Below are 25603 nucleotides of genomic sequence, written 5' to 3'. Positions count from 1 at the left end.
ATATTAATTTTTTTTTTTTCAGTATGGTTAAGTTATGAATATTTCCTTATCTAAACACTTCATAGCTAACATTAACACATCCAGCCTTAGATATTACCCAAACTTCATTGATAACCCAAGAAAAAACACAGAAAGAGAGATATCATACATAACTATACATAAATCCCAAATTACACTAATACGTAACTATTTTCATTCCAACATTGTCGTACATATATACACCCATACACCCTTCTTTCTAAGGAAAGAAGGGTGTATGGGTGTATTATTCTGAATGGAAACATAGATTCCATTCAGAATAATACGGATTACACAAAGATTCCATTCAGAATAATACGGATTACACCAATACGTGGCTATCTATAATTCTTCCATTATCTATACATATACACACCAATACACCCTAAAACTATACACTCATACACCAGAACACTCTAATCTACACACCCAGATAATATGAGACGAAAAAATAACGAGGAGAGAGAGAAATATAAATTAGAATATTGCAGAGGAAAATGGGCTGTTTTCCTGGTGTGTGTGCGAGTGTGTGTGTGTGTGTGTGTGTGTGGCAGGGGCGAGTGACTGGCTGAGAGAAGTGCAGTGTTGGCAGCAGGGAGGCAGAGGCACAGCGGCGGGGATAGGCCAGCTAGAGGCGGCAGGGGCAGACAGGGACAGGAAGACAGCAACAGGGGCCAGGGAAAGAGGGCAGGGAGGGGTAAGAGAGCGGTGAGACACGACAAGGTACTGAAGACTCGCTGTGGTGTTGCGGTGGTGGTGTGGCGGGATGTGGTACGCTGTGGTGGTGCTATGGGCCCTCTTCCCCATGCCCAGGGGTTTCTACGTGCCCGGTGTGGCCCCTGTGGAGTTCCAGAGGCTTTCCCCGGTGGAAGTAAAAGCCGTCAAGATGACCAGCTCCCAGACGCAGCTCCCCTACGAGTACTACTCCCTCCAGGTACTGCGGGGCGCCCGGAGACTCGGGATCGGGGGCTGGGAGGTTCACATGGGGGCAGAGGAAGAGATGGTCAGAGGGTAGGCAGGAGATACTTAGCGTGGAGACAGCAGGGGTTCGCAGGGAGGATGGGAGGTGCATAGGTTGAACAAGGGATCCATAGCGGGGACATTGGATGCTTGGTGGAGGGCGGGGTGTTCTTAGAGGGGGATAGGGTGACCTTAGGGGTGAAGGGGAAGTAGGTCATTGTGTGGCAGGTGAGGGGAGGACAGGCCCATAGTTACTGGCAGGGTGCCAGAGGTGCAGGGGACAGGGAAGGGATCTGTGATAGTAATTTTATACCTTTATTGTTTTATCATTTTCTACAATGGAAACTTAATTTTGATTAGACTCAAAGAACTGTTTAAGAACATATCATCAAAAGTACAACATTAAACAAACACATTTAAGATTGTAAAAGGAACAAGCCAGATTAAGCAACATTAGTGAACAGCACCTTGCCTTGCTGCACCACGGCCTACCTAACTCACCCTAATGATGCTTTCTGTGCCGCCTAGCTGTGTCGGCCCCGCAACGGCACCATCTACAAGTCGGAGAACCTTGGGGAGGTGCTGCGCGGTGACCGCATCGTGAACACACCCTATGAGGTGCGCATGGCCCAGGATGCCCAGTGCCGCCTGCTGTGCCACGACCTGGCCAAGCCCATCACCTGGAACCCCGAGATGGCGCGCCAGGTGGTGGACCGCATCCGCCACGAGTACTTCGTGCACCTGCTGGTGGACAACCTGCCCTGCGCCACCAGGTGTGTGGCGGGCGTGTGGGCCAGGGCACTGTCTGTGCCACACCTGCCCTCACATTGATTTTCTACTATTTTATTTATTTATTTTTATCTAATTAATTAGTTTGTTTATTGATTGATTGATTAATTTTATTTTATTTAGTTACTTTATTTATTTATTTATTTATTAATTTTTATTCTTTTTGTGGGCATAAAGGATACTAGCCTAGGGTTACAAAAGTTCACATAAAAATGCCCACCAAATTACCAGACCCCAAAGATGCTTCACAAAACTGAAGTGTCTTGAGGCCTCCCTCTTGTAGGAACTCAAGTCACAGGAAGGGGGAAGTACAGACGCAGACAGAGAGTGGGAGTCATGTCCTGAGGAGCCAGAGAACATGAGAGGTTTACTAACTATTTTTTGTACAGCTTAACAGTCTTCATTGTCTGTGATGCCCTCCACACACCAACCACAGGTCTGTGCCTCACACTAGTGCCCTCTGGTCGTGTAGCAACCTCCTCTCAGGTTCTTCAGTATACACCCTCCCTCCTCCTGACACACCCTGCCCTATACACCCTGTTTAAACTATGCCACACCTCTACAGGTATCCCGGGGGCGACGGGGGGGACAGCGTGTACCAGCGTGGCTACAAGCTTGGCTACATCCAGAATAACCGCGCCTACATCAACAACCACCTCAGGCTGATCCTCTCCTACCACACCGATGATGACATCAACTTCCGGGTGGTTAGGTTTGAGGTGGAGACAGCCAGCATTGACCTGTCTGAGCTTAAGGTGAGTTAACTCGACCTTACCTGACCTGGCATCCCATTATTAGGAGTCGTTGATTGCAGAGGTGAAGATGAGGTGAATGTATATCACTGCACTAATCTTGCACAAAATACTTTATTTTTGAGTTTGGGTGAACCATGCAACACCCCTAGAGACCTAAAGGCATGGCACTTCACACAAACAAACACACAAAATTATAATGAGGAAATAAAATAATTCTCCATACAACACCCTTAGGAACTTAAAAGAGTACTTCACACAGGCACAAAAAATCCTGAATAAATAAAAGAACCCCTAGAAGAATTATACTTTAGTGAGGAGAGAGAGAGAGAGAGAGAGAGAGAGAGAGAGAGAGAGAGAGAGAGAGAGAGAGAGAGAGAGAGAGAGAGAGAGAGAGAACAACAACCCCTAATTAATCTTTTTCCACAGGGTACCGTCAACAACTGCTCGTTCCCAGAGAAGCACAACCCACAGGAGGTAAAGGAAAGTGGCACTGAGCTTCTCTTCACTTACTCGGTTCAGTGGCGGCCGTCTGAGGTTCGCTGGGCCTCGCGCTGGGATATTTACCTGCAGATGACCGATGTACAGATCCACTGGTTCTCCATCATCAACTCCCTGGTGGTGGTGTTCTTCCTGTCCGGCATCCTCACCATGATTATGATCCGTACTCTGCGCAGGGACATTGCCAGGTGAGCCCGTCTGTGTGTATGTGTGTTTTGAAAGGTTTGAGTGTAGTGTGTTATGCCCTGTTTATATATATATATATTTTTGTTTTTTCTGGTTCCCCTTGTCTGTCAGAGCTGGGACAGCACATCTAAACAAAGGACTTTGATTTGGCATTTGAAAACCATTGCTCTAAGTTGATGCCCTTCATATCTTCAGACTGTGGCCAGGATTCAAACCTGTTTGCTTAAGGACCCCTTGGCCCCAGAGTGTGTGTGGCCCCACTGTACCACGGTGGCCCCATCATTAGCAAATTTTCATGTTTTCTTTAAATTTATGTGCATTGTTTGCACATGTATGCTGTTATACACACACACACACATACACGCATCACAGCATGTGATACAAAATAAGAGATAATGAAGGAGCCAACAAGTAATGGGAGAACCTCTGCGGCAGGTACAACGCGGATGAGAGCCTCGAGGAGACCCTGGAGGAGTCCGGGTGGAAGCTGGTGCACGGGGACGTGTTCCGGCCGCCTCGCTACCCGAAGCTGTTCACGGCGTTGGTGGGTTCTGGCGTGCAGATCTTCTGTATGGCACTGATCACCATCGTGCTGGCCATGTTTGGCATGCTATCCCCCGCCTCGCGTGGTGCCCTCATGACGGCCGGCATTCTGCTGTACGTGTTCATGGGCCTCATCGCTGGCTACATGGCGGGCCGCCTGTACCGCACCCTGCGTGGCCAGCAGTGGCGCTCGGCCGCTTTCTGGACCTCCACGCTCTTCCCGGCCTTCGTGTTCTCCACTGGCTTCTTCCTCAACTTCTTCATCTGGGGCAAGCGCTCCAGCGGCGCCGTGCCCTTCAGCACCATGATGGCGCTTATCTCGCTGTGGGTGTGCGTGTGTGTGCCGCTCACCTTCATCGGCTACTACTTTGGGTTCCGGAAGCAGCCGTATGAGCACCCAGTGCGCACCAACCAGATCCCTCGCCAGGTGCCAGAGCAGGTGTGGTACATGCACCCCGTGCTGTGCCTGCTGATGGCTGGCGTGCTGCCCTTCGGCGCCATGTTCATTGAGCTCTTCTTCATTCTGTCCGCCATCTGGGAGAACCAGTTCTACTACCTGTTTGGCTTCCTATTCCTGGTGTTTGTGATCCTGGTGGTGTCCTGCGGGCAGATCAGCGTGGTGATGGTGTACTTCCAGCTGTGCGGTGAGGACTACCACTGGTGGTGGCGCAGCCTCATCACCTCTGGTGGTTCAGCGGTGTACGTGGCGGCCTACTCACTCTTCTACCTGTCCACCAAGCTGGAGATGACGGAGTTTGTGCCTCTGCTGCTGTACTTTGGCTACACCACCATCATGGTGGTCACCTTCTGGCTACTTACTGGCACCATCGGCTTCTACGCCGCCTACGTCTTCATCAGGAATATTTACGGTGCCGTCAAGATAGACTGAGTGGTGGCGGCGGTGGCCAGCTGGTTAGCGCCGGCCCGGGCAGCCCTGTACCAGGGCCGGCTGTGCTGTGTTGGTGCCACGGGGGGCAGTGCAGCGCTGGGTCACCTGTGAGAGCGGCCCGGTGGCGGCATTGGTCATCGGCAGATGGCGGCGCTTGTTGCCACTGTTTTGTACAAAGTTTAGCAGGACGGGCCATTGCACAGGTGTGTGGGTGTGTGTGTGTGTGTGTACGTGTGAGTGAGTGCAGGTGTGGGGGTGGCATGACGTGGGGGACCACGCTGGGGTGCCACCACTCGAGGACAGTGCTGTGTCCCTCCTTGGTGGTGTGGCGGCCCAGCGTGGCTCGGCGCCCAGCCCACCTGCCGTGTTGCCGTGGCGCCGCACAGCCACAGCACCTCTCACCGTGCCGCGCCACACCTCCCTTCACTCTCCTCACCACCACAAGATGTCCCTTACCGCTTCACATCCTGTGGCTAAATATATTAATAATTAAGCTGATAGTTTGAAAGATTCTTGTATGTACTCTGTTATTACTCTTCCCTTGGATCCTTTCTATACAGTTTTCTATCACCGAGGACAATAATGGGGCGTAGTGCTGTACACTGTGGGTGGAAGCTGCTCCGCCTCTTGTATCTTATGAAATGTTTAATATTATTTCTGGTTAAGGTTTGCTAGCCACTTATTTATACATAATACTGTAGTACACTTAGCCACACAACTAACTTACCACACTGTTGTTTTGTCTGCATGCTGAGGACGGGTTTTGTTCCTGTGCAAGACACCAAGGAATGACTTGGATCTTGCTTGAGTCACCAGTTTATGAAACCATTTTATTCTTGCTCAGCTCACCAAGTTAAGATATTATTCAGTTCCCTTGTGAGTTATCAAGTTAAAACTACTTGGTTCCGTTGTGAGTCACCACTTTAAGATATTACTTGCTGTGAACACTACCATAGCAGCTTAAGAGAAGACATGGCATGGGGTTATCTTTGTGATGATGCGGCAGAGTGGGAAGAGTGACGGACTGAGCACATGAGGGGACAGAAGGTTAATGAGTGGCAGCCCTCGATAAATAATGAGTGAGGACCGTAATAAGATTGATAATGCCTGAAGTAATAAGGGGATAGAGGTAAATAACATAATTGAAGCTATGAGATGCCAGTAGACCTACACTTGACGGTCCCTGTTTTATCTCTGCTAAATGCCTGAATTTCAACACAGTACATTCCTGCGACACACAGAACACTGGATGGATGGGCAGTCTTTTGCAACACGGCTTGGAAATTTGTGAAGAGTGACTGACAACTCTAAAGATGATAATGTAACCTAACCTCTCTTTATTCTAAGCTCTTGTGTGGTGGTTTAGTTTGTCACCTGTCATGATGTGTGCTTGGTTTTGTTGTTTTGTTAGATCGAATCACGGTGTGTGTGTGTGTGTGTGTGTGTGTGTGTGTGTGTGTGTGTGTGTGTGTGTGTGTGTGTGTGTGTGTGTGTGTGTGTGTGTGTGTGTGTGTGTGAATATTCAAGTGTGTTTGTGCACTTGAGAGAGAGAGTGAGAGAGATTTAAGGGTTCAGTGTTGAGATAATAAGGTATTGATTGAGAGAGAGAGAGAGAGAGAGATTCACAGGTTGAGAGAAAATGATTCAGCTGGTAGTAAAAGAAAGCTTGTCATAGTGCTTAAAATGATTGTAAGATATTGAGAGAGAGAGAGAGAGAGAGAGAGAGAGAGAGAGAGAGAGAGAGAGAGAGAGAGAGAGAGAGAGATTTACAGGTTGAGGCAAAATGATTCAATATTTAAAGTTAGTTACAGTGCTAGCAACATGACAGTATTTGTATGAGTGCATTGTGTGGAGTGTTTCTTTCCATTTCTTTCTTTTCAACATAAGGAAAGGAGACTGCAAAACACAAGCTGACCTACACAAGACTGAACACCCAAAACTTAACCTGCCATACACTTATCCAGCCTCCTTTTGAAGCTCTTGTGTGAAGTCTGTCTTTCCTTTTCTTGAACATAAGGAAAGGAGTGCAAAACACAAGCTGACCTGCACAAGACTGAACACCCAAAACTTAACCCATCATACTCGTACACTTTTCCAGCCTCCTCTCAAAACCACTGGACTTCTGAGCACTAAACATTTTCCTGTGAGTTTGTTCTGCTCTTCCACATCCCTGTCAGTGAACCAGATCAATCAGTAATGTGGTTATGTAACAGGTTTCTTGGTTGTGTAGACAGCACAACCATCACCATTACCACAAAAGCTTAGCATGGAGTTGACATCATCAGGAAAATAACGAGAACCAGTTTGTGTGGTGTTTGGAAATAGTTGTAATGAAAGGAAGCATTTACAAATTCAGGCGTTGTTCTTTCTTCCACCAGCCATGAAGATATTAAGACTGAGAAGCAAGAGTAGTTTAAAAAGATGACCTTTGCTAGCAAGATAACCAAAAATAACAGAGAATAATGGCATATCTTAAGCGAATTTACCCGTGAGTTTAACGTAAAAAATTCACCTTCTTTACCACAATAACCAAGGAAAGAAGGTAATGGCATATATTAAACTTATTTGCTTGTGAGTTTAGTTTTAAAATTTACTTTCTTTACACAAACTAACCAAGATGACACAGAGTAATGGCATATTTTAAGCCTATTTACCCCAGAGTTTAGTTTAAAAATTGTTCAATACGCAAAATAACAGAAAAGAGAATAATTGAATATTTTAAACTTATTGGCTGTGAGTTTAGTTTGAAAAATTTACTTTCATTACGCAAATTAACCAAGATAAGACAGAGTAATGGCATATTTTAAACTATTTACCCATGAGTTTAGTTTAAAAATTCTTCAGTACACAAAATAACAGAAAAGAGAATAATTAGATATTTTAAACTTAATGAGCTGTGAGTTCAGTTAAAAATTCTTCAATGAGTAATTGCATATTTTAAACTCGAAGTCATGGGTGGAGTTAAAAAGATCAGGATATTGAAAGCTACATTCATACGTTGATTTATAGTTATGCATCGTCCTGCCCCTGCTAGATGCCCCCCAAATGCCTCCTCATCAGCACTTGGCCCCTGTATTTGTTGTATTTTTAGAGTTTATTATCTATTTTTTTCATTTCTAAATAGTTTGTAGCAAGTGGGTTGGGTGTAATTTTTTTTTCTTCTTTCTTTCTTTCTTTCTTTCTTTCTTTCTAAGGGTCAGTGTTATTCTGTATATCTGATCCTGATATGTGACTATTTTTGTGTTAATTTTAAGTGTATGGTGTATTTTTGCTAACTTTATCTTTTTCCTTTATTATTATTTTCACCATCATCATTATTATTATTATTTATCTAGTATAATTTTCATTTTTTTTGGAGGGAAAATTTTAACATCACAGAATTTTGACTCGACTGAACTTCACTGGCATGAAATAATGGTGGTCTGCATTTTGACATTCCATTGCATAATTTTCCCTTTTCCATTTATTTTCATTGACGCGTGTTGTAATCGAGTTGCATTGACACTGTTGCTGGGCATGAGTGTTTGGGTGTTGCACGTTCTAGGTGATGGGTCTTGCCGTGTCCAACTTGTTGCCTTTCAGAACACTGTGTTGTTTTAAGGGAAAGAGAAGGAAACTTGTCGTGTCTTGATGCGTTCCGAAAGACAAGGTGTATTCTCGAGCATTTTGTCATCTTGTCTTTCCTGTTTTCAAGAGGCTGTAGTGGAAGTCACTGGGGTTTTCAAGGGTGTTTTCATATACTTTAGTGATAATTTAACAAGGATTGACAGCTTTAGCAAGCTCTAGTGGAAGTTGTGGAGATTTCTGAGGGTGTTTTCTTGATTTAAGTGATAATTTAATGGTGGTTCAATAAGGCTTCAACACCTTTAGCAAGCTAGTGGAAGTTGCAAGGGTTTTCAAAGGTGTTTTCTTGATTCCAGTGATAGTTTAACAACCATTCTGTATATTTAACAGGTTCTGGTGAATGTTACTGTGGTGTATTCATGATTCTACTAATAGTTTAAAAAACGTATTATATCACCAACAGGCTTGTTGGAGTTTTTAAGGATGTTTTATTGATTCTGGTGATAAGTTAATGAGTTTTTATTTTAAACAGTCTGTTTAAAGTTACTGGGGTTTTCAAGGATTTTTTTTGTGATTCTGGTGATAGTTGAACAAGCCTCTAGTGAAGGCTATTGGGATTTCCAAGTGTGTTTTCTTGATTCTAGTGATAATTCAACACAAGAGAAAAACCCATAAGAACACCTGACTCACCATCTCTGCAGCCTTTGAAAACACTCCTGGTGAGAGAACAAGTGTTACAGAATGCAGATCTGATTGTTACACTGAGATTACTTGAGGAAACGTGTCTCGACTTATCTGCGTCAAGGGTTAGTGGAGTAATGAGTGAGGCAGCATATGGCTGGGCAGGGAAGGGGGAGACTGGAGTAGAGTGGAGTGAGGTAGGGTGGGCAAAGTCTGGCCTGTGTGTCTCCTCCAGCCAAGACTCAAGATGCTGGTTGTGTTGAGCGTGTGTTTGTCTGTCACGTGAATGCTTGGCTTGATTTTTGTCAATATTTTATGTTCACTGTACATACTATGGGAGATTGAAAGATTGTCAGTGAGGGGCGAGGTGAGAGAGAGAGTAGCTCTTGATTTACTTAGTTTAAAAAAAATCACATGTTTTTGTGATACATGAAATATTTTTGCAAGATGATAAGTTTGTAAAGTAGAGACCAAGTAGTTGATGCTTGTAAATTATTTGCATTTAGCTCGTCAGCCAGTCACGGCAAGACTGTCGCTTGACTGGTGTATTTATTGATTCCATCACATCTTCCTGGTAACGGCCGACCAATAGGTTCACCAAATTTGGATGTTGAAAGTTATATTATGTTTATTTGTTTTTAAATTGCACTTTGTGATATTAAACAGAATACTGAAGAGTCCTTTCCCTCGCATCCTGCAGTGCTGCGGCAGGCTGTGTGGTGGTGGTGGTGGTGGTGTGACACATGCCATCACCACCACCACACCACAGTGCCTTTTTTCTCTCTTTGTTGCCTTTGGCTTGTGTCTTTCTTACATGGAAAGAAAAGAAAAGTTGAGAGCAGTGGTGAGTGCACACCACACCTTGATAGGGTGTAGCAGTGGATGCACCACACACCACCACTCATGCCTGAGGTGTGGTGAGTGTACCAGACACACCACACATTCCTGAGGAGTGTCTGGCATGTACCCTTGACAGCAACAAGTGGAATGATCTTTGTTCTTCATGATGCATTGATCTTAGCCTCTCAGTGACAAGCACCCCACAGGACAGTCAGCCAGTGGGTCAGGCTGTCCACAGTCTGGCTCTTACTGGGTTGGCTTCCCCCAGACTGTTGCAACTTCAAGGAGGAGAGCGTGAGCATAGGAGGGGGGGGGGAGGGGGCGCAGCCAAACCTGAAGGCACGTGTTCCATTACATTAGAATTAACTACAGATTCATTGCTGTAGTGGTGTGTGTTATGTGCCTTACTGCAAGTAGTTGTGCAGAGCTGTCATGGGTGTCACTCCATGAAACTAAACAGCAAAGAGCCAAGTGTGGACTGCAGTGCTGCCTGACATCAGCCATGGAGGGGTTTGGGTGAAGCCTTGATGACTGTGTTTCATATTTTATAATACATCGCTTCATTAGTACAAGAAGTGTGTGGTGAGATGATGTTTTTCCATCCCTTTCTCTGGTAAACTCTGGAACTCCATGCCTGCTTCTGTATTTCCTCCTTCCTATGACATAGTAATTTCAGTCATTTTTCTGCTCCTTCCCTCAACCTCTCCCACCCTTCATTCCCTTCAAAATCTTCCTTTCCTCTCTTCTCCCTCCATCATCCACCACTCTTCTCTTTCTTTACAACCATAGCCATCCACCCCTCTCCTCCTGCCTCCCTCTCATCCCTTCTGTTGTCCACGCCTGGTGTGTTTAAATATTGTTTCTGGGAAAGGGAGAGAGGAGTGCGAATCTCTCTCAGCTGCCATTAGGTGCTTGGAAATATAATAGTAACTCTTCAAAAGCAATAAAAGAAAACTATTCTTTTAAGGACAAACTGAGCGATTCCGCAGTTGCCTCTTCAGCGCGTTTTTTGTAGTCCAAGATCGCGCTTTTGAACGACAAAAACGCCCCTCAAGGCCGTCATGCTTAGAGTTGTGAGAAAGAGCTGTCGATGTCATTCGTGAGGCAGGTGGTCGTGGCATCAGCTTCATGTGTACAGTGCAGTGTTCAGATTTCTTGTGCTGATAATGGCTGTGGTAAGTCTGCCTTATGTCAGTTGGCGGTAATGGTAAGAGGTAATTGTAAGAGGGCGGCCCTCGACAGCAGAGTGCCTATCGGTGCCAAGAATGGAGTTAGGCCACTGCGGGTGTCCTCAACAGTGCCGCCATGCACCACCACCAGTTACAGGTCGCCTTGGGGACATTGAGCACGCAGGGTAAAAATGACAGATTAGAAATAGGTATGTATGTTTCATACAGGGACTACCACATGTAGACCTCATGGCGTCTTGCAGTTTCTCTTATTTTCTTATGTTCTTAGGTTTGGTGCACAACCACCACCAACCACATGACTGAGGGAGGGAAGCAAAGCACATTACTCCTGTAGAAAATTATATACAAGAGTGTTACTTACTTTATTATTACATATTTAAATCTTTTGACATTACTAGCTAGTCATATTTTAACTGATACATGAATTATCTTTCTTTCAAAGTGACTCCCACCTGGAGTAACTATAAGGGTATCAGGAAGGATCACATACATTTATGAAGCTTTATTTGACATGTAATGTGAGGATTTTCTTTGTAAAGAGGGAGACATTATCTTTTTATTAGTATCAGAGGAAGTCGGCAAGATTAGAAGCACATGCATGTCATGGCACGCCTGTCGCCTCGCATCCTTTTACGATTTCATAACACCGGACCACAAGCTAGAGTAAAACCAACACGCGCATAATAATACAAAACCCTATTTCTCCATAGCCAGACTACATAGCCAGACATACTACAAAATAAGGAGGGGATGAGATTGGGAGGGTTGGCAGCACTGCGCCTGGACCAAAACAATCTAGTGGTGGCGGTGGGGTTGTCAGCCTGTCATCTGCTGGAATATCACCCCATTATCTTTCCCCCAGCCACGCCACCGCTGCCCGGGAGATGCCACAGGTGAGGAGGGAGTCCAATTACTTGGTGGCCGGCGCGGTTCCCCCGGGCGAGACTCGGGGGGAGGGGGAAACGGGGACAGGGGTGGGTGGTAGTAGTGATGGTCTTATTACCCCTGGTTTTTCTTGTGATTGTATTTTTCTTTCTTGGTTGTTTTTATTCAAATACTTCCTTTTATCGTTGTTTTATTTCTCTTTAATTTTTGTCTATATTTATTCTTCTCTATTCCTTTCTTTATTTCTTACTCTTTATATCCTCCTTTCTCTTATTGTCTCTCTACGTCCTTTCGCTATTTACTCTCTTTATTTTCTCCTCTCTGTATTTACTCCATTTCCTCCTGTCTTTATTAACTGTACAGGGTGTAACAAGTTTCTGCATATATTGTCAAGAGTTGAAAGCACAGGCTATTCAAAATGGAAAATCTTCAGTGCCAGTATCAATTTAGAGGCGCCGTTCAGCCGTGGCATGAAATTCAAACATGTGCAAGTGACATATGCAACAGTTGTCCGGAATACCTGATGGTGAAATTGTGGGTTATTCAGTCATTTTTGTAAGTTTTGGGGCATTATAGTGCTCCGTAACATGCCGTCTCACTGCTCCTGCTGCTGCCACTGGTCTGCGCAACAACCCCCATTGTAATCGACACAATGTTCCTCTTAAAATGACTTGTACTTTCACCTCTACCAATGTCCACAGAAATTTATGTTACAACCTCTATTTACTTCTCTCTTTCCTCCTCTATTCACTCATCTCTTTATTTACTTTTTTATTTACTCAATCAATTTACTCCTCTTGCTTTACTTATCTGTTTTTCACTGTTTCTCTCTTTATCTCTTTATCAAGAATGTTTTCCTTTCAGCTTATATCCTGTCAGTTATTTATCCTTCTAGCACTCCTCTGCTCTTTGTTCACTCACACCACCTTTGTTGAGCCAGGTAATTGTTCATTGTGTTACTCAGTGTAGGGTTTTTTTTGTGTTCATGTGCAGTATTTGTGTTCTTGTTTGTATCGGAGTAATTGTTATGAAAAATCAGTGTGCTTATTCTCACTCATATTTGAAGATCTGAGAAGAGTGTTTGTGTCCTTTGAATAGTGACAGTGGTGAATGTACAGGGTGACCCAGAAGTTTGGTCACATAGGAAGAGTGTATCTGGTAATTTTTCTTCAGTAATATTTTCAACTTGGTTTGTATTGCCAGTGATGCAAAGCTTACTGGACTTCATGAGGCTCACATGAATCTGATGCACTGACAAATATTAGTACTGTGGTAATCGTTGTAGGAATATTACTGATATGTCTAAACTTTTGAATCACCCTGTAACATCAGAAATAAGTTAATGTGCCTTTTAAGTCAAGTTTTTTTATGTGACAGTACTAAATTTGCCATCAGATATATGTTGTTTTCCTAATAATTCAAGTTTTATGAATGACAACACTAAACTTATTATTAAAAATACCAGTAATTTTCTCTTACACCTCTGCTGAATCACAGTGCTAAATTTATTGTCGGAAACATGCCATTGTTCCTTGCAAGCTTAACTTTCTGTATGGCAATGCTGAATTTATGTGCACAAATACATTATTACTCATTACAAGTCTAGGCTTCTCTGTGACTGCTAAAGTTAATATCAGAAATACGTAATTCTCTTTAGATTAAATTTTCTATGCGATGATGCCAAATTTATGATCAGAAATGTGTCTTCCTCGCAAGTCTGGCTTTCTGTACGACAATGCAATATTTATTATCAGAAATACCTCTTTGCTTTTGACAACTCCAGTTTTCTGTATGGCGATGCTAAACTTATCATTAGAAATACATCATTACTCCTTACAAATCTAGGTGTCTTTGTGTCAGTGCTACATCTAGTATTAGAATTGTCATTGCTCCTTCCAGCTATGCAATACAATAGTGCTAAATACTTCATATTCCTATATAAGTCTAGCTTCCTGCATGGACAAGTACAGTACAGGCTGGTAACATGCTAGTAACACGCTGGGAGAGTCGTGCTGCTGTGATGTGCCGATTTGGTTCATCCTTGATTGAGGGAGTGGATTTACTGCACCTCAGATCAGTAGCACCTCAGTGGGCCTTTTTTTTTATTTTCTATTTATTCATTTATTACTTCCTTTTTGTTTCCCTATGCAAAAGTACTTCATGTAAAGAGAAATAATTGTCTTAGTGTTTCCATGATGCTCAGAGGCAGGGCAGCTCAGCACCATTGCCACACTCAGACTAATGCAAGGCAGTGTACAATTCTAAGCTATGTATATTTAAACTGCATGTTAGTTGTAAATGACTGCTAGTATTTTCATTACTTATTTATATGTTTTCCTGTGCAGCTTCCTGGATCACCAAGATACACAAAGCAGCATAGTTTGGACTCGGCAGCCGTGTTCAAGTGTGACTGGTGCACAGTTACAGTTATATAAGTGCTACGCAAGTGGTGGCGTTCCTCACTGATTCACTGTAGCAAACGGAGGCACTGGTTGGTGGTGACGGGAGTGACGGGAGTGACAAGGGTGACGATGGTTCAGCAGGAGTGGGGAAGGAGCAGCAGTGACGGTGTGTGTGTCTCCATGTCTCACCCCTGCTGAGTGTGGTGCTGCATCCCTGCACACACCACACCTGGACAAGCTGCAGTGCCACAGTGAAGTGAGAAGGAGGAGGAGGAGGAGGTGGTGAGCTGTAAGGGGAGGAGGAGGTGAACTGTGAGCTGTGAAGGGAGGACATAAGAACATAACTTAGGGAAGCTGCAAGAAGCTATCAGGCCTACATACGGCAGTCCCTGAGGAGGTGAGTAGTAAGCTGTGAAGGGAAGTGGAGGTGAGCAGTGAGCTGTGAAGGAAGGTGAAGGTGAGCAGTGAGCTGTGAAGGGAGGAGGTGAGCCGTGAGCTGTGAAAGGAAGTGGAGGTGAACTGTGAAGGGAGGTGAGCTGTGAGCTGTGAAGGGAGGTGGAGGTGAGCAGTAAGCTGTGAAGGGAGGCGGAGGTGAGCAGCGCCGGGGTATGGTAGTGCTATGCCATACCAGGTAGACTCGTGCAACGTTTCCCTGCGCCCTTCCAAGTACATCTACTTGCGGCCCTATGTTGACGCCACACGTGGAGGCCATGTTCCGCTGCGAGGAGTGTGGCAAGCAGTTTGCCTACAAGAACAACATCACCCACATGATTGTACACGGTGGGGAGGAGAAGTTTGCCTGCGAGGAGTGCTGCAGCCTCCTCTCCCAGCAGGCGCAGCTCAGCACACACATGCTGGTGCACACTGACCAGGGCGTCACGGCCGTCACCGGCATGCCCATCCTGCAAGACAAGAACTTCACCTGCCTCACGGCCACCATGCCCGCCGTGGCTGAGAAGCGCTTCGCATGCGAGATCTGTGCCAAACTGTTCCCTCGCAAGAGCTCCCTCAAGACCCACCGCCTGGTGCACAGCGGGGAGAAGCGCTTTGAGTGCGACGAGTGCGGCAGCCGCTTCACTCGCAAGAGCAGCCTCACCACGCACCGCTTCACCCACACGGGGGAGAAGAAGTTTGAGTGCGAGGAGTGCGGGGGCCTGTTCACCCGCAAGAGTAGCCTCAACATCCACCGGCTGGCCCACCGCGGGGAGAAGAAATTTGAGTGCGACAAGTGTGGCAAGAGGTTCACGCGCCGCAGCAGCCTCAACACTCATATGCTGATGCACAACGGAGAGAAGAAATTTGAGTGTGAGACCTGTGGCACCTCCTTCACCAGGAAGAGCAGCCTCAACACACACATGCTGGTGCACACTGGCGACTAGTGTGTGTGTGTGTGTGTGTGTGTGTGTGTGTGTGTGTGTGTGTGTGTGTGTGTGTGTGTGTGTGTGTGTGTGTGTGTGTGTGTGTGTGTGTGTGTGTGTGTGTGTGTGTGTGTGTGTGTGTGTGTGTGTGTGTGTGTACCTGTGCATACACGAGTTGAGGATCAAGTTACAGTGTCAGCCAGAGGAGTACTGCTGAGTCAGTTTGGTGACTACGTATAGTTAGTAAAAACCGGACTAATTTAAATATTCAACTTTTTTTTTTTGGTGTTATTTTCATCGTGAAGGACCGTAGATGTTATACTTCCGTCGTGTCATCAGCGCTCTACCAACACAAACTCTGTAGACCGTAGACCAAACCTTAGCAATGACTGAGGAGGAAGTGTTTGTTTCCTCCTCCAGTTAGTAACACTGTCTTGTGGATGTGGCAACACAGCACCTGAGCAAGACTTAATGATGTACCTGGAATGATCTGTGTCTCTACAATGGATTAGCAACATTGGGAGGAGCAACACTATCGCAGGCACCAGCATTGTGTTGATTTGTTTTGTCACTTTTTGTTGTGGTTTTGTGTTGCCATGTTTTGGTGATGAACTGACTTGAATCTTCAGTATCTCAAATTAAATGAAGCAACAAAATACTCAACAAAAAAGTGGTTATATTTTTTCTTTATATCAAGTATTATATGGGACATTAATATTTCCTGTTTGATTATTGCTTAATTTTTCTGTTTTTGTTTTGTTTTTGTTTTGATTTGCATTTCAGTATGTTTATTTGATTTCATTCGCTGTATTATCATCATCGTTTTATTTAATGTCTTTATTTTGCATTACGAGATTGGGCGTTTTATTATGAATCTTGTGTTGTGCAGTCATAGGTGATCTCTGCTTGTTCACCCTTGTTTTCCCCCCTCACATCATCTCCAGGTCTTCTCTTGTCTTCCCACTTGTCTCCCAACTGAACCTTCTCTGATATTGACTCTTGTCTTCTTTTCCTCCTCACACCATCTCCAGGTCTTTAGTCTTTCCACTAGTCTTCTAACCTAACTTAACATTCCCTTATACTTATTCTGTCTTCCCTTTCTCCACTCATTACAATTTCCTTTTAACTGTCTCCAGCCTTTCTCTCATTTCCATTCTGATGTACCCACCTCGCCTCACCACACTCCGTCACATTCAATCACCTCATCACCTCATCATAATCCCCAGGCAGTCATGGTATCATCATTCTTTGTCTGTCAATCTGCTTTCATTCTATCAACACTCTTCCTGTCTGTCATTCTGCTCTCATTTTATCACCCTTTCTGTCTTTAGTTATCCTGTCTCAGCACCACAAAAGTCAAGGGCTGGTTGTATAATGCTGGTGCCCATGCTAGTGTTGCTCTTGCTATTGTAACTGCCATTCCCTTACAGTCCCACAGCTTTACAATCCAGAACCATATTCTAGATCTCTCCTGCTGGCACCTTAGCTACTTTCAAAGGCTGTAGTTGAAGTTACCCAGTTTTTAAGAGTGTTTTTTACGTTTCCAGTGACGGATTAACAAGATTTCTACATTACGAACATGAGAAATACTCTTGAGGACATGGTTTGTCATCTCTGTGGCCTTGGAAAATAGTCTTGGTGAGAGAGCAAAGCGTCTTCAAGTGGTGGGGTTCTGGGTAGTGGTGTGAGGGACTGCAGGGGAACCTCACAGATGCAGTAACCCTCCTGTAGTTATTAGCTGCTCTTGGTATGTGGTAGTTTAGTTGATGTGCCCAGCGGTGCCATTCACGGTTCCCTTGCCGGATGGTCACCGCGTTGGCAAACCCTTCGACTGACGACTTGGTTTTTTATATCGATTGCTGTCCGTACGTGTGGATGAGTAATGTTATATTTTTTGAGAAACCTTGTAAAACCTGATAAATAAAGCAAAACTAATGGTATGGTATTTGTATTGGTCTTAGTCTCTATGTAATGATATTCTTAGTCTGAACACAGGTGACAGGTAAACAGTTATTAATCAGGTAATGTAATTAAAGGAAAGCTAATGGGGTAGTAATTGTATTGATTTATTCTCAGCCTTCTAAACACAGGTAGGACAGGTAACAGGTAACTCAAACACAGATATCAAAGGTGAAGTCATTAATCAGATAACAGGTAATTAAAATAAAAATAATGCATTGCTATTTCCATTCTTTGTTATTTTTTTCTATGTAATACTCTCAATCTCCTGAACAGAGGTAGCACAGGTAATGTCATTAGTCAGGTAACAATTAATGCAAAGTTAGTGGCATATTTTTATCGATATCTGTTTTTAGTGTTATCCTCAGCATTGTAAGCACAGGTAGTCACTTGCAAGTTGTTCGCTAATTTTTAACGACTGTTTCTGACTCTGGGAACCGGCACCTCATTGGGCCTTTTCTTTCCCCTTCTAATTCTTTTGCTCTAGGTTGTTGCCCCTCCTACATAGAAAAAAGTGTAATTAAATCAAGTATGGTTATATATTTCCATCTCTATTTACCTGTGTAGTTTTGTCTTTAGTAATGTCAGTTTGCTACAATCACTCTGATGGGACCCAGACACTAAGTAATGTTTGGATAGAGACAGATAAAAAACAAAGAATAGCAGTTCATTTTGCATTTTCCAGGGTGCAGAATAACTTAGGAGACTAATAGACAAAGCATCATCTCTAGAAAAATGTAGGTAAAGGATATGTGTTGCAGTGAGTAGGTTAATGCTTGTCAAATTTTTGCAGGTACCAAGTGTTCATTATCCAGGTAACACTAATTGAAGTAACATTGGTAGCTTCATACATGTTTCCACCTGTGTTGCTTTCTATTTTGTATCTTTTGCCTATGAAAGCTTTGCAGGTAGCACAGATAATGATGATCAGCAGGTAACCGGTAATTAATTACAGGAAGACTACTGGCTTTATATTTGTCTATCTATATTGCTCTCTTTGTTGTTATTTATATTGCTCTTTTTTAAGTGTTATTTTCATTTATATTGCATTTTATATACTGTTATTTTCAGTCTATTGCTTTCTTAAGTTCTTGCATTTTATATACCGTTATTTTCAGTCTATTGCTTTCTTAAGTTTTAGGTAACATAATCAAAACCAAACCCACAAATGTAATACAAAAATTAGTTTTTTTTTAAGGCATTTTATCTTTAAAACACTGGGAACACTGAGGGATGCACCCGACTTGAGAGTGACTGGTAATGAATCAAACACACACACACACACACACACACACACACACACACACACACACACACACACACACACACACACACACACACACACACACACAGCTGCCTCACTTTACTATGCACAGACCCAGGGACATCACAAGACATGGACACTCAGCAGCACATAGATAGCGAATGAAAGACTCAAGTTTATATCACACACAAGGATGTTCTTTTAATCACACACACAAAACACTAAGTCATTACACTTAGCTCTAGTAACATTTAGTTTTACATTCCATCTTGCACAACTTAACATACAGCCTTGGGCCACCTGTGTATAGAAAATAGAGTAAATATATCCTTTATTTTTCTTCCAACTCAACACACAAAGACGGAGTCATTATGCTTAGTTAATGGGACGTTCTATTTTAATTTCCACCAAGCATAACTTAATGTAAACACAAGCCACCCATGTACAGAGCAAATATAAGGCTTCACTTTCTTGTAAGACAGCTTTATATCGCACAAGTGTTTTCCTTCAACTCAAGACACAAAACACTGAGTCATTACACTTTGCTGAAGAAACACTTAACTTCACATTCCATCTTGCATAACGTAACATACAGCCTCTGGTTACCCGTGTACAAAAAATGGAGTAATACAGCCGTAATTTTATCACAGACACAGAAGTTTTCCTTGAACTCAATACAAAACACTGAGTCAATACATCTTTTACTTTCCATAATGCATAACTTATAACCTCTAGCTATTACGTACAAAAAATAGCACAAATGTAGGACTTATTTTACCGCACAAGCGAGAAATTTTCAACTAGGCACTAAACACCGAGTCATTACACTCTACAAACATTTTCTTTCACTTCCATGTAGAATCAATTGACATAGGTGAGTTCTGGATAAGTTATAAATGATTTGTGACATCCAGCACTCCCATCATGAACATTTAACCCTTTAACTACCACCTGGTACACCTTTCTCTATTTACCAATCAACCTGAGACATTTTTACTTGTTCTGCAGCCACATCCAATCAATGAACTAGGAAGAAACTGCAAAATGTATTCTTTTTCATCACTAACTTTCTTGTAGATGCTTATAAAGACTTCACACATTGCTTCTGATGGTGCTAATTGTTTTCTGTTGCAGTGAAAGGGTTAAAACATTCACATCCATACTCTAAACTTGCTGTATGTTATTTCTTTGTTATTTCTTCCCGAGGTGACTGACTGTCTTGCCCCTGAGTATAATGATGCTAGGACAGTTTATATATAACCTATTTACTTAAAGACTTGTGGATGATTCAACAGTAACAAGCACTAAGAGAATCTGTGTATAATTAAGTCCACATCCATTACTATCACAATGATCTAAACACACACACACACACACACACACACACACACACACACACACACACACACACACACACACACACACACACACACACACACACACACACACACACACACACACACACACACACAGATAATACTTGGCTTCCATTTCACTATTGCTACTTGTATTCTTAAATCTCTCTTTTATCTGACTATTATCAAAAGCCACCGAGATAATTATATTCAAGTTCCCATGGGTGTTTTTCTCCTCTCTGATGATGTGGAATACGAAAACTATCACTGAAATTACACAAACATCCTTGAAGATCATTAACATCCATCAGATAATTAAAAGTGGTGGTACAGTGGCAAATCATTTAAAAATACAATATATTCAAATGCCCAGATGATTATTTGTTTTCATGGGTATGTTCTCCTGAATAATGACATGAATTACTAAAACTATTGCCACTTCTTTCATTGTTTCCCTAATATGAGGGGTTGGTGCCATGTACGAGTCTCCTCCAGCTGTTTGTCCCTTGCATCTTCCTCTGTGATACATCCTTGGCATCTCCACCACATTTACATCCATCTTATTGTCTTTCCATTAATATTCTTCCCTCAACTATTACATTTTTCTCACATTTACATTCAGTTTCCCTAGTCTATCAGGGCCCGGATGGTGCCTCTTATGAAGGACTTTGGTTGTGGCATTTGGGAATAGTTACCCTTAGTGAATGCTCTTCCAAACACCCCTGAAACACTAATAATCTCCACTAACCCAAGTAGTCATGATAAATTAGCAAGATATTTCAGAAGACAGATTCAGCATGCCCATTATAACTCATTGCGTGTGCCGGGGATGTCCTCGGCGTCCACACACCGGCAGGCCTCCCTCTGTGCCTCCTTGAAAGACGTACAGCCTAGTGCCATGGTGGCCGTGTACAGCAACTTGGCCCCTCCCTTGCACTTCTTCTCTGCTATGATGTTCCCCTCCTCTCTGCCAACATCACATGTGCTGTACAGACACCTCTTGAACCTCCTGTCACAGTCCTCCTTGTCTGCGCCGCATGTGTCATAGCAGAGGTCGTGGTCGTTGCAGCAGTCGACCATCTCACCGCGTGGCAAGTCCTCCTTCTCAAAGAACATGCCGAGGGAGCCACACCCATTCGCCTGTGGCACGTGGTTCACGTTCCTCACTGGGATCCTCTTCCTGGGACACTTATATATGCAGTCCTCCTCCACAGTTGAGTCGATGAAGGTCTCCACAAATTTTATTGTGTGTGCGACTGTCTTGAGCCCCTCGTTGACAGATGTGGCCACCTCCTTCAGCGAGTCCTTGGCTTCCACCATCATCTCGTACAGTGTTTCAAAGTATGCCTCTCCGCTGGCCACACCAGACACTGCCATCACCACCAGCAGGAGCATTGGCAGCTGCTTCATGGTTGTGGGCTGTTTCTTATACACAAACAGGTGGTGGAGCAACAGCCTGGTGAGGTGAGGGAAGTTTTCTCAAGGTTATTGCAAACTTTGGATTGCAAATTTTGATCATTATTACAAACTTTGGTCAAGATCAAACTTTTGTCAGGATCATCATAAACTTTTGCTTGGATCATTACAAGCTTTAGCCAGGATCAAATTTTGGTCAGGATCATTACAAATTTTAGTCAAGATCATTATACAGTAATCTTAATTAAGCAAAAAGGAAATTTAGCAACTGCCATGTCACTAGATGGTCTTCAGACTATTCTCAGTTTGGGTGTCTTGTCTCAACTGTTTGACCAACTCTTATGGGAGTTACTGGGCCTATCAAGAGTGTGTGTCTGTACTGCACTGGCGGACAATCTGGTGGATTTTGGTACGTGTGGCATTTTATTACTAGTATTTCTTTAAGGGAGGTTTCCAGGTTAGGTTAGGTAATATTAGGTTAGTGTTCTTAAGGAGGCATCCAAGCCAAGTTAGGTTAGGTAAAGTTAGGATATGCTAGATATACCCCATTTTCAAAATATAGCACCTCACCCTTAGACTTTTTAAAGAATGTCCAAATTTGGCATAATTTGGCTTCACTCACCTGAAGACCTCGCTTTCCCACCAGATCCCCACGCTTGCTGGGGATACAGAAGAGGAAAAAGATAGCATGTATCGTGTTAAACTGCAATTTTACTGGTTAGGATAGTGCAGTGGGGCATTAGGGGGCAGAGCTCTCCAATTAGCAAAGTTAGTGACATCAAAAGATTAGGATAGCATAGTGGGGGTAATGGGGGTCAATGTTCCCTGTTTGTTGACTATATTTTAGGGATTTGCCCCAGAAGCAGTGTTTTTCTCCTTAGATGTTTGAGGTGTCCCAGATTTGCCCTATTTTGGCCTCCCCCACCCTAACACCTTGCTTTCCCACCAGGTCCCCATGCTTGTTTGTCCAGGAGAGGGGCAGCAACAGGACACACAAGGAGCTGCTATTGGTAAGATTTACATCAATAACTTCTACTAAAACCTGTGAACAAGAATCACTGAAACACTCTTGAAAACCCCTATTAGAATTTCCACAATCACTAGAACCCTAAAGACATCCTTGATAACCCCAACGACTTCAATTTGACCTCGTTAAACTCTCACTACAACCATCAAAACACCAATAATAGCCTTGACAATCTCTCTGACCCTTACTGGAACCACAGAAGCACCTCGAAAACCTCAATAACTTCCAATAGATCCTGTCACTCGTCACTGGAGTCATTAAAATCCTAATAACTTCCCTTACAGTCTGTCAAACCATCAAACCATCACTAAAACCACAGAAACAGCCTTGAAAATACCAAATTACACAGACAAACCTGTAAAAGTTGAAGACACAAAACACGAAGTTAATTCTCTCTCTCTCTCTCTCTCTCTTATAACACGTCACCTTAACCCTCACCCTAGAAAAGACGTGTTACTCTCCTCCACTCGTCCAAATACGTTGCCGACACGTTATGACACACCAGCACGGCCAGCAGGTGTGTCTGTGTTGCTTCCCATGCCAGCAGACAGGTGTGGACAGGTGTAGATAGGTAACCATACACCTGTCACTATCACCACCAGTTGCTCTCTCTCTCTCTCACTCTAATGATTTGGGTAAACCTTTATTTCTGACACTACTATTTAAAAAGGCCACACATATAATGGGTTAGGTTCTAATTGTTGTTTTCCCTCATTAATAACGTAAATACTTGTTAAACTACCATCAAAATAATAATAATAATAATAAAAACACGACTGAAAACTAATAAATTCCATCAGAGCCTGTTGAAAAGTATGGATCATTCATATTACAGTTTCTAGTGAATATACAAGGATTTGAAATAGTAATATAGAATCTAACTATACTCCTTGATCCAACTACAGCTGTCTGCACTAATACATTTAAAATATGCTACTAGTAGTTAGGCAATATGAGGAAGAACAGAAAATGATGTTTATAAGACTCCATGTTTTTTAACATTCTACAAAAATAAATTTTTCACTTTCTTCCCTTCGGTTGAATTTTAGTGTATTTAATATTATATGTTTGGTTCAGGAAAAAAAGATCAGTGTGAAAGACTAGTTCTTCTTATTTGAATAACTGGCAACTTTCTTTGTTTACATGAGAGAGAGAGAGAGAGAGAGAGAGAGAGAGAGAGAGAGTTGTTTTCGTTTTCTTTCACTTTGTCGCTTTGATTATGCTTTAGTTAATATTACATAATCCATATGAAGAAGAGGAGAATAAACTTTCCTATCAAAGAATTCGAAAACCAAGGAAAAAAAAACGATACTTTATTTCTTATTTATTTACTCTTTTGGCGGACGAGAGGAAAGAATAGATAAAATAAAGAAAAAAAAAAAAAACATTCATAAAAAAATCAAAAGAACCCAAAACCATTCTCAAACAGTGCAGCATCTTATCTCTCTTAACAAGCTCTAATGAAAGTAATTTGTGTTTTCAAGTTTTCATGATTCTAGTGATAGTTCAGCACGTTCAAATGAAGTTATTAAGGTCTTTAAGTGTTTTCATGACTGCCATGGTAGTTTAACTGGTTGTAATAGACGTTATTGTGATTTCAAAGTATTTTCTTAGCTCTAGTAATAGTATAACTGATTCTAGTGGAAGTTAAGGTTTTCAAGCGTGTTTTCACTATTCTGATGATAATTTAACAGGCTAAGGGATGTAACTGACGTTTTTGATGGTCTTTCATAGTTCCAGTGTGAATTTAACGAGGATTCTAAATTAGTGATGGGGAAAATAAATCACGGTAATATATCTCTTTGGCTTTAAAAAATGTGACATTCCCTCTTAAACAAAGCAGAGTTACTACAAAGGTGAAAATGACGCCGGGAGGGGAATGAATGCACGAGAACGATGGAAATTAGAGACACTACTAGTTACGGAAGTGAAAAAGGAAATGTGTGACCTTGTCCTGATTGAAAATACGAGTTGAGGTGCTGAGGTGAAGTTAGTATTGCTGATGTGAGTGGAAATGAAGACTTACTGAGATAGGTGGTGATGAAAAGTGTTGTATCGAGGTGAAAAATAGCACCAAAACATCTTAGTACAAGGAAATGACGGTGTTATGAGTGATAATACAAGGAAATGACGGTGTTGTGAGTGATGAACATGCTGTGTTGTGTTGAGGAGGTAAACAGCAACACCAGCAACACCAAGACCTCGTTATATTATATGTCTCTTAACCCTTTCGCTACTAACAACACTTATTACTTCAGCAATTTTCTTAAGGGTTAGAGGAAAGAAAGCTAAAGACGAAGCATGCAAATTTGAACCTCATACTGGCAATAAAGGATTCGAACTGGGACCTACTGACACGAAGCTAAACTGGCAAACTCTTGATTCTCTCTATTTCATTTCACTTCTTTGTTGGCTATGTATTGCTGTCATTATTATTATCATTATTGCTAAAGCTTCTTGTTTCTTTACATACATCCATTCATTACCCATTCCTCTCCATGTAATTCCCCAGACAATCTCCGTGACACGTTCAAATTATCAAGTAAAAACAACTGGCTGACGTGCATGAGTGGGTGCCAGCCGCCAGCCACACGGGTGAAGCGGGTTCCCACAGCCACGGACAGCCAGACAGTACTAAAGGGGCCAATATAAAGGCATAAATCAACTTGGGTAAAGGAGGTTAACCGCATCACCATATGTTTTCCCTGCGGCCTGTACTGTTACGTCATCATACTCGCTTGTTAGGGCCTGAGTACCATTATAACCATGACTACCATTGCTACTATTGTTACTATTCTTCCATTACTGTCGTATGTACTACTGTTACGTTATGATAGTCATTTGTTTTGTAAGGCCAGAGCACCATAACGATGTTTAAACGGAATAGTTGCCCAGTTGAATTTAACTTAGTATAATTAGTAATATAATTGATAATAATAATGATAACTACAACGAGTGAGAATATTTGTATAATCTAACTTCATCTTTTCTTTCCTTCCTTCTTTCTGCCTTTCTTTCATTAAT

The 25603-nt window shown here is 42.7% G+C and overlaps 3 protein-coding genes across 4 annotated transcripts; 2 read left to right on the top strand and 1 right to left on the bottom strand.

Moving 5' to 3' along the window:
* Positions 1-542: 542 nt before the first annotated feature.
* On the top strand, positions 543-9558 carry LOC135094629 (transmembrane 9 superfamily member 4-like). The gene is made up of 5 exons (XM_063994884.1): positions 543-952; positions 1507-1751; positions 2333-2522; positions 2949-3208; positions 3642-9558. The coding sequence occupies exons 1-5, from the start codon at positions 785-787 to the stop codon at positions 4636-4638; spliced, it is 1860 nt and encodes a 619-aa protein (XP_063850954.1). The 5' UTR covers positions 543-784; the 3' UTR covers positions 4639-9558.
* A 1200-nt stretch (positions 9559-10758) lies between these two features.
* On the top strand, positions 10759-17496 carry LOC135094630 (gastrula zinc finger protein XlCGF49.1-like). 2 transcript variants are annotated; one of them, XR_010263892.1, is made up of 3 exons: positions 10962-11101; positions 11624-11806; positions 14144-14281. XR_010263892.1 is itself a non-coding variant. In XM_063994886.1 (2 exons), the coding sequence occupies exon 2, from the start codon at positions 14887-14889 to the stop codon at positions 15577-15579; it is 693 nt and encodes a 230-aa protein (XP_063850956.1). In that variant the 5' UTR covers positions 10759-10898; positions 14144-14886; the 3' UTR covers positions 15580-17496. The 2 variants fall into 2 exon arrangements, 1 of the variants encoding a protein (XP_063850956.1); XM_063994886.1 differs by lacking the exons at positions 10962-11101; positions 11624-11806 and adding an exon at positions 10759-10898 and having other exon boundaries at positions 14144-17496.
* Positions 17497-17600: 104 nt separating this feature from the next.
* On the bottom strand, positions 17601-22955 carry LOC135094631 (group XIIA secretory phospholipase A2-like). Its single transcript, XM_063994887.1, has 3 exons — positions 22935-22955; positions 22175-22211; positions 17601-21592 (listed from the first exon to the last, which is right to left on the bottom strand). The coding sequence occupies exon 3, from the start codon at positions 21544-21546 to the stop codon at positions 20941-20943; it is 606 nt and encodes a 201-aa protein (XP_063850957.1). The 5' UTR covers positions 21547-21592; positions 22175-22211; positions 22935-22955; the 3' UTR covers positions 17601-20940.
* Positions 22956-25603: the final 2648 nt, after the last annotated feature.

Source organism: Scylla paramamosain, chromosome 46 (assembly GCF_035594125.1).
Source record: "Scylla paramamosain isolate STU-SP2022 chromosome 46, ASM3559412v1, whole genome shotgun sequence".
Taxonomy (NCBI): Eukaryota; Metazoa; Arthropoda; class Malacostraca; order Decapoda; family Portunidae; genus Scylla; species Scylla paramamosain.
The sequence above is the reverse complement of the archived record's forward strand: the minus strand, read 5'-3'. Positions and strand labels throughout refer to the sequence as shown.